The sequence below is a fragment of the Egretta garzetta genome, unplaced genomic scaffold (genome assembly GCF_000687185.1).
Source record: "Egretta garzetta isolate BGI_Z169 unplaced genomic scaffold, ASM68718v1 scaffold144, whole genome shotgun sequence".
In the NCBI taxonomy this organism is placed as follows: Eukaryota; Metazoa; Chordata; class Aves; order Pelecaniformes; family Ardeidae; genus Egretta; species Egretta garzetta.
The window spans coordinates 472,153-481,879 of record NW_009259316.1 but is presented as its reverse complement, the minus strand read 5'-3'; the positions used below and the strand labels follow the sequence as shown (position 1 = coordinate 481,879).

At 41.0% G+C, this 9,727-nt stretch overlaps 1 protein-coding gene across 1 annotated transcript in view; it reads left to right on the top strand.

The window, feature by feature from the left end:
- CTNND2 (catenin delta 2) overlaps window positions 1-9,727 on the top strand; it is a 581,628-nt gene that overhangs the window by 248,814 nt on the left and 323,087 nt on the right. The window contains exons 3-4 of the mRNA XM_035892032.1: window positions 194-228; window positions 716-832. Coding sequence (XP_035747925.1) covers window positions 194-228; window positions 716-832 — 152 coding nt within the window. The remainder of the gene's footprint in view (window positions 1-193; window positions 229-715; window positions 833-9,727) is intronic.

Here is a 9,727-nt window from a genome sequence, read left to right as displayed (position 1 = left end):
TCAATGCTGTGCAAGTCATTTATTAAACAAATATGTAAAATAACACTCAGTATATTTTGAGTGTGTAATTTATTCTTAAATCAGTTCCTTTATTCTTAAATCGGTTCCTTCAGAATAGTTTTAGATCTGAATATTGGTGGCACACTACTGAATCATTTAATAAAAAATTAACATTTTTTTTTTCTCTTTACAGTTCAACAGAAGAGCAGTTTCACTGGCAAACACAAGGTAATGTACATATATTCTCTCCCAGAATGGTCATATTTCATAAAGAAGATGGAGGGGAAAACAACATTTATTTATGTTTTGGGGTTTTTTTGGTTTTTTTTTTTTTATTGCTAGTGTGTGAAAAGCCTACTTAAAAACTGGCAACATTGGGCAAAAGTTGTTAGGGTTGACTAAAAGAACACCAAGACTAAACACAGAGTTTATAGAGGGGACATTGCTAAACAAGTCTCTAACTTTTTTAAGATTCAAACTGAACTTTTCATTTTGCTTTTATTACTCCAAGGAGTAATTTTCAAATTTACTTTCAAAGGATGGCATAATTTTCAATATGGCCAGCCTCCTCCTGAGTATGTGATCTTGGTGTGTTCTCCCTTCCTTCATCAGCTGTGAATGCTTAGTCACGTGTAACTGGTTTCACCTTTTGTCTTGTAACTGGTTTTACCTTTTGCCTTTCAGTTACATTTTCGTGTTGTTAATTTTATTACAGATGGTCAGAAGGATATAGAAGATGAGCTCACCACTGGACTGGAGCTGGTGGACTCCTGTATTAGATCACTGCAGGAATCAGGGATACTTGATCCACAGGACTATTCAGCTAGTGAAAGTAAGTTGCTAGAAACGTGTTTTCTAGAACCCAGATATATTTGTAACATTTTATGCTTTAAAACTGAACACGTATCCTACACTGCTTTTCTTGATTATTTTCTGATACTGGCAGAAGACAACATAGTTGCAAGCAGGCAAATTGCCTCCTTGCCTTTGCAAGTTAATTTCTGATTTTGTTTGTAATCAAGAGAATCTTATTGCTAGTTTGTGGGGAAAAAAAAAACCACAAACAACAACGTGGAATATATTTTAAGGAAAATATTTTGTAATTGCAGTACTAAACTATAAGGTCATGTCACAAGACTTCAGCATCACCACTACAAAAGTAACTTTCAAACAGTGCTTTTTCAGTATGCAAAAGTAATGAAATGAAATGTAGTGTGGGGCTGTGGGTAATTCTGATATCTGAAATTTTAAAATGGATACACAGACAGAAATAGAACTTTTTCAAGATGATGCAGAGAATGGCAGCTGTAGCAAGAAAGCTGGTCTTTTCTCAAAGGTTGGCTCACTGGTCATTCAGCAGCCATTCTGTTTGCAGAATTGAGCAGTGAGTGGATAGATCCTCTGCTAGGACCAGCTGCTGAGGAAGTGAATCAAGGCTAAACAACAGCAAAAGTCAACAAGGGACATGCCTCTCCACGTATTTGTAGAGCAGATGTCTACGAACGCTTGTGCTCATGAGTCACGTACACTAAGACAAAGTTTTCCAACAGGTTAACAGGTCTGTTATCAGACGTAGCACTAGATATTGAAAAAACAGTTTAACTGCCTATTTTCCTTTCCTTTTCCACAGTCTCCTATGTGATACTCTGTTTCCACCTGCCACAATATATGCCCACTTTCACCTCACTCCTTCTGTAGCTCCTGACACTACCTTGGCTTTTCAGTTTTCTCTAGTATTCTTCCACATCTTTCCCCCTCTGCTCAGTTGAGCCATTTTTGTCCTTCTCAATCCCTCTGACTGAATTGTGGTTTTCAAGATTGCTGCCAAATCCAGCTTTCTCAAAGCCAAAGGGGATGGTCTTCCCTTCATCTGGAAAGGCTAATGGAATGTGAGAGCCATGTTCTGCAAAGCATCTCTAGCACTGACAAATCATCACCTGAAACGTGGTCATCAGGTGACAAAAGGAAGGCATTGCAAATTTAATGCAGACTTTTAATTTGTCAGACAATTCTTCATTATTTTAGAACAGGATTTGCAGTAAAATTCACAGCTGACAATCCTGGGGCAGTAGACAATTTTTCACTTTTCACGTGCACAAGATTTCTGGGCTAATAATGTCGCTAACACTTTTGTTAAGATGTTGCTTTATCTGAACATAATCTGTGTGATTAATGTCTGTTATGATGTTGCCTGGTCTGAACAAAATTGGGAAAACATGATGAAACAATGTAAGCCCTTACAATTTGCCCTGTTTTTTTCTTCACTGGGGGTGAGGATAAACAGGCTAAATGACTAGCATGGTAAGGATTGCCTTCAAAATGTGATTCGATAATAAAATGAAACTCGGTAGATGGCAATAGCAGAGATTGGGGGCAGGGAGGGTCTTGCTTGGGTGGGAAACTGGCAGAAACTGGCTGAAGAGGTGGAAACTAAGAAAAAATGTTAGGGAAGGATGGAGACAGTAGATGGAGAGAAGTCTGGGTATGTGAAGAAAACTAGTACTGGTGCAAATTTCTGAGGACTATCACAAAAAGACTATATTCCTATAGGAATTCCTATAGGAATATAGATAGATGGGAAGGAGAATAAGGGATATGGGGAAATGGGAAACAGTGGTGGAGAAGAGGAGCAATAAAGATGGATTGTGTGGGAAACCCGCAGGGGAGGAACTGAGATTCACTGAAGCAGGAGATCCAGTCAGAAAACTGGAAGCTGAATTTGGTTGGTTGGATGGTGTGTTCCTGGGATCAGGAGTTAGGCGCAACAACAGGGAACAAGAGGGTGACAAGAATGACATTTGAGAAAGGAAATGGCAACAGAGTAATGGGCAGGACAATAGCTGTCCCTAAGAGACACAGGTTTGGGGAGAACAGGCAGGTACATGTGCACCCAAGGGAGGAGGCTTCTCCACAGAGCTGCAAGCTTGATCTTCTTCACTGTCAGGGAATACTTACGAAGCTTTTTGTCACAGTGCCCCATACTCCTCTGCTCCAGGCCTGCCTCGTAATGAAGCTAGATTGCTGTTTGCCATTTAAGGTTTTGATTAAGAATCATATATATATACCAAACCTAACGGTTGCAGCTCTGCTAATCACTCGCAAATGCCATTACCATGCCATATACTGGACTTTCTTCTTGATTTGGGGGTCTTTTTTCAACTTAGAGTAAAACATCACAAACACATCAGGCAGTTAAAATGTTACTGTGTTTGCAAAGTCAAAAGTACCAAAGTCAAGGCTGTCTTGAGTTTCTTATTTTAATTTCTTATGACTGCATTACCAAACAATTATTATCATGCCCTGTTTTGTACATTTTCTGTCCATGCCTCATTTACCCCAAAGCTAAGGCTCCGATTGCACAGCGTACTAGAGGGGGAGATTTCATCTGGAGCACTTCCAACCTCTCTAAGCAATGCGTAGAACACACATACTAAATGAAAACAAAAATCTCATATTTGACAGTTCAGCTTTGCACTTAAAATTTAATTGTATCCCTCCTTCATCTCCCAAAGTTGAGATGTTAATAGTCATGAAGTCATTCGAAGTATCTTCTACTGATACTTAGTTTTAGGAGTTCCCCCTTAGTCTGCAGGTCTGCTGAGAAGGAACAGCTGTGACTGGACACTGTGCAAGCACGGTCTCAAACATACGAAGCGTGATAGAAAAGGAAGTTTAAAACTCACTCTGAAGTGTCTTACACACACAGCATTTGCATTTCATAGACACTTCGGGTCTTAATTCCTTTAGTCTCCAAATAGGAAATGAGATCTATATAAATGTCTCACTTTACAGGTACTCTAAAAATCGTTATTTGTGATGTATTTGAAGTAAACATTGAGCGTCATAGAACAATCTACCAGGGTGCTATTTTTTTTTCCTTTCTATCGGGCATTTTTAATGAAGGCCTGAGGTTATGCGGTAAAAAATGAGGCAACTACTGAAACACTGAATAGTTTTGCATTGTGTGCACTGGCCGTAAGACAAGGAAGAAGGGGAAGAGCGATGAGTCAGAAAAGGCAACTTAGTCTGGCATTTCCTAACTTTTGAGCTTTTAGCTTCACAATTTTTGTTATGTTTACTTCTGCAGTTTGACTGCATAGCTGTATTTTAAGTAACAAGGCTGACTCTGAGGAGAGCGTTTCCAGCCTGCCATGACAGTTCTAATCTAGCTGAGGCAGATTTTTTAAATCATTATATGAAAGCCTGCCCAGGGATGTGACCACAGCTTCTTTTTCTGAACTGTGTGCATCTAGTCTAATGAGTTAATCTATCAGTAGCTCTGGTGTTGTAGAGGATTAGTGTGTCTGTAGTCAGAATTTTTACAATTCAGTTTCACGCACTCTGATTTTCTCAGAATTAGTTCTAAAAAGTTGTCACATAGCAGACGGCTTTTATAATACTCTAAATCCCAAACATCACTTCACATGTGCTATTCCTTTAGTAGCAAATAAAAGCCATGGAAAAAGGCTAATGGGACAAGTCACATGAAAGGGGCTTACGCAGGAGGGGTTCTGTATTGCTCACTAATTACCTTTACTGAATTAGAAAATTAAAAAAAATATAAATACATAAAGCTTTTCTTAATTAGGCAAAATGCAAGCAAAGCGATCACTGGTTTTTGAAGTAAATTAACTATTATCAGACAAAGTTGGGCAGATTCATAACTACTGTGTGCTCTCATAGAAGTTATATGTGGTAGCGCTGACCTTGGGACAAGGTTACATGCATCTGAGGGGAATTCCTGCACTGTTGCCCATCTCTTTCTTCTGCCCAACTCAGTATAAGCTCGCTTCCCAAACCCATGTGTTTCCAGTTACAAGCAAACAAACAAAAAATAAGGAAACTTCCAGAATTACGCAAGAAGCTGCAGCTGAGTTAAGAACTAAACCTGCATCGCCATGCTCCAGTTCCCTGTACTGCAGTGATTTCTCCTTATCTTTACGTAGCTATAGATCTGTCATCACCATGTCACGCCAGTTTACATCAAACATGATCTGACATAGGTTTTTTGGAGTCAGAGGGGAGTGCAGCCTGTCCTAAGTGTTTGTGGGGATGTCACCAGCAGAACGAGGGTGGTCCACGCACACCCTCTATCTCTGAGGGTGGGCAGGTAGAGGCTGCTGCTCCTGGCAGTAGCCAGTAGCTACGGTGTGCCCTAGGGACCAGCCTGGTCCCTCAGTGTCCCTGTGAGGGCACTTGATCCGTCCTCCTCCCTGCTGTATATTGCTGTAACACCCAGCATGGCAGCCTGGAGCTGACTGCAGAGCTGGCTGCTCCTCTCTGAAACTACTTCTTCCCCCCACCATTATCTGTTTCTAATGGGAACTCAAAAATATTGCTCTTGCACAAATGAAGATAAGTAACTGTCACTTTAAATAGGATCTGGGGAAAGACCAGACATGTGAGAGCAAAGCTAATCGCCTATAAGACACTGGAGATGAGTCACGGGAGAGGAACGGGAATGCACACTAAGTGTAGGACCTGAAATCACTGGGGAAGGAAATGTGCAGGGGGGGCAAAATTTAGTTCAGGATAAAGATAATACTAGGGATGTTGCAGACAGGCATAAGACACAGGTGTACTGAATAGTGACTGTAGCTCAGGAGAGGTATTTTCATGGCAGAATTTGTTAATTTAGTGGGGAAAGCCATGTGGAAAAAAAAAAAAAAAAAAAAACAAACAAAAAAACCAAAACATTTTGCAAGGGCTGAGTATGTATTGTGGAGACCAAAAATTAATATTTCAGATTAGGAAGCTTGTAAAGATAGGGGATGAAGGAAACAAGTCACTTTTTCCTCCCCTTCTCATCACTGCACCACCGTCTCAAAATCACACAACTACTTCAGATTCATTCCTTTTACTACCTAGTCAGTACACCTCCTTTTTTTTTGTTTTGTTTTGCTTTCTTCTTTTTTTCCTCCATTACATGTAAGAACAATTGAAAAGGTAGAAAGCTTCAGGGAAGGAAGGAGCGTAAGCGCAGATATACAACTCTTCGAGTGAAGAAGGGTGATGGCTGAGGACCTTTGTCATAAGGCTTGACAAGGTCGCAGTGTGGCCTGCAGATAAGCGGGAGAGGTACTGATGAAGTGCCTGAGGCCCCCAGATGTCCGTCCGTGACACAGAGAAACTGGAGGCTTCTGAGCCATCGTTAAGGACCAAACTACCTTTTCCTGCCAAAGTTTGTAAATTTGCATTTTGCAGATGGGTAGTGTAAGGGTGAGATAAATGTGGAATGAGAGGAATATATTGGTCCTGTATTTCTTTCCCTCCTACTAGTTCCCCTGTGCCCCTGTCCCTGTGGGTCATTAGAATGCCACATCAGAGGACTGCCGTGATACGTAGCGTCAGAACCATTTCTGAGATAATTAGCTGAAGCTCGTTGAATTGTTACAGACTACATTGGATCCTTCCGGGCTGCGGCGGTGGAGACAGGCAAGTTACTCCCTCTGACATGGCATTAGCAAAATGAGGGTTAGACAGACTGTTGAGATTACTGAGCAAATCCATTGGCACTTTCTTCCTCACTGAAACCACAGGCTCAAATGTCTCCTAATCCAGAAGTCTCTAATTTTAATTTAAGGTATCTATACTTAAATCTTTCATGCTATTTCCTTTGCTTCAGTCTCCACAAAATGAGCATAAGACCAGTCTTTAAAGGATTATGGGGCAGATTTATGGAGCTTTTGGTGTTTAAGTTCCTAACTGAAATGGAATCGTTTCACTATTTTTCACTTGCTTAATCACTTCATGTGCCAACCCTCCTCCTTTGCTCTCTAAATCAATATCACAGACTGCAGCCACAGAGTTCTTGTTGACATGGATCGGAAAACCTCTTGGATCATTCTTCCAATTGTCTGATATTTTTCAAATGCTACATTTTAAATTTCAATTTAAAAATAAGTGGTTTATACTGGAATTTCAGTTTTTCCCACCTGACATTGCCACTACTCCAGACCATTTTTTTCCCCAAAATTTTCTGAATATATTTTTATTTGTTTCTGTTGTCCAATAGCACCCTATTGTCCTGGTGCTCAGGATTAATTACAGAATTCAGCACACTGATAAGGGAATAAGCACAATGTAGCTTAAATAACACTGTCTTCTTGGCTAATGCCATTTCAGAGTGCACTTTACTGAGGCTACATGTTGACAGAAATGCAGGCAGTTAAGGATGTCTCAGTCCTTCTGGGGAAGAAAAAACATGGCTCACCACTGAGGACTCAATCCCAGACTATATTAACTCTTTTAGTCACTTGAAACTATTTGCCCAAAATGCAGCACAAACGGGTAGTAGTACCATTTAGATGTTGATTTTTTTCATGTGAAGAATGACTTATGTTGCAAGAACCGATTATTTTTATTGCATGAAATTATATACATTATATTATATATAGCTGTTGCATTAGACAGATGTGGTTTTCACTTATATAACCTATCTAATTCTGAGCCTAAAAAGATGGGCCAAGCTCTTACTTTATTCTCTTAATTCAGTTTTGTTGCAGCAATTTTTTACAATACGAGAGATCCTCCTTACCCAGTGTGAAAGCAGATGTGCCAGTTTGAAAGAGCGCTCCTTGTTCAACCTTTATGATTTTCATCCTTTATCAGCTGCTTTATTCATAGATACTGAAAATGGATTGAAACAAAAAGGCACTATTTACACAATGAATGTGTAAAAGGATGTGTGTTTATGTGTTTTCCATCCCATAGCTCTTGCTTTGTGAAATTGCCACCTGTCAGATGGCTGACATGCTCAATGAGATGAAATTTGGCATCAGTGGACCTCACAATTTGTTGATAGATGAAGTTATTTCCATTTCATTATCTGCTCGGAGAGCCAGGGCGATCCAGCTGAGTCATTCTTTGTGCACACAAAGGAGGTGTTCTTGTGGGACCTCCTGGTGAACATGCACACTAATAAAATCATGTGCTCTTTGAGTACGTTTCAGAACTGAAAAACACCTAAGAAGTGTGCATGCCCCTCTTTCATTTTAGGATTGGAGTCTTTGGAGTAGGAGTGGCAGAAGGGTGTAAGACTGGTAACACCACCTTTCTTTCTGCTGCATTAATGTGAACGTGGCAGTTGTCTGACTCAGTAGTTCTTATCTCTGGATACATCTCTCGGAGTATGAGGTCTGAGGAAATTTTGATTTATTGATGTAACTTCTGTCAATATTGAAATATATTCAGGGTAAATATGTATGGTTGGGCATTTTGGATGCCTCTGCCTATTCCATCCATCTCCTCTAATACGAGCCTTTTCAATGTCTTGGCTTCAGAACTTTGGATTTTCAAAGTCATCTTTGCACATTTTGTGATGGGATAAATCTTCTGAAAGGTGGAGACCTTTTGTTAAAGGGTGGTCTTACAGTTACTCGTTGTATGTTCTCACAGAGTAACTTGTACAGAAATTGTCTCAACTGTGGGCCAAGTTCAGTCTTTTAAAGTAGTTGTTAAAGAAGTAGATGGGGATAAGATGTTGGTTCCTTTATCCACCTCACCTTTCTGGCCCTAGTTACACTAAGTATGAGCATGAAATAATTATCATGTCGTTTACCATTATAATAGCCACTGGCTGGTAGCAAACACTGAGACCTGCTTCCAGAGACAGTCCTCAGCAGATTAATGTCTTTCCAAAATAGCTGACCATGTAAAGTTTCTGTAGATTCATCGCTAAACCCTGCTAAGACGTGAAGATTTGATAATATGAAGCAGGCTCTAGCATTGACCCAAGAGCCAGCTCTTACATCTTAGCATCCGTCTTCACAGCCAGTGCTGCCTCAGGAAATATTCCATCAGCACTGAGCATCCTGAGCTTGGACCTTATTGTTTTCATCCTCTGTCAGAGGCAGAGTTCAAAGATATTGAGAGTTGCATCAGATGAAAAGATGTAGCTCAAACACTGTCATTCAGCACTCCATCACCTCTGCTGTTATCATGGGTATCAGGGTGGTAAGGGCCAGGTAAAACAGGCACGTCTTTGTTGCTGACATGTCACATCCTAATAAATTCATGTCAGTCTTCTCACTTTAAGAGCATGAGTGAAGTTCTCCTTTTCAGTCTCTTCCCATATGCAGGCAGGAGGAGACCACTGCAAAGAGTCAAACTTGGGAGTGGAGCCACAGTATGGGCTCTCACCATGCGGATTCCTGGCAGGCTTTGTTACCTGCTTCACCAGCCATGGTCCACTGTGGATTTCTGACAGTGAAGCATTAGGGACTGTGACTTGGGTGCAGCTGATCTCATTCTGCTGTGGTTTGCTGCCTGTCTCCAAGCTCAGGTGTGGTTGTTTACAAGCAGGAGGCCTGATGAAGGCTGGAGGAACCATCACCGTTCAGGGAAGCAGCTTCTGCTTTCCCTGGTTCCTTAGGAGTAGCACAGGGGTTGTTGTGGGCACCCTCCTGTGCAGGGCTTCAATCACCTCAATTCTTTTGCGGCCCTTCTGTAGATTGGTTGGTTTTCGGGGGGGGGAGTTACAGGCTTCTCAGGGAGAATGTGCTAGAAGCCACTAGCAGAAGTACTGGTCAAAACTTGATGGTCCAGTACCTGCCCTTGCTGTTGCACCTAAACTGCTGCAGGCTGCCTTTTGCAATTTGCTCTCCTCAGGAAGGAATCTCCAGCCACAGACACTCCTGCCATCTTAGTATCTCTCCCAAGCTTTCCTCTTCCTTTTCCTTTTCCTTGCCTGTGCTCTTTCGCCTTTTCTTGATGTCCCATCTTTCCC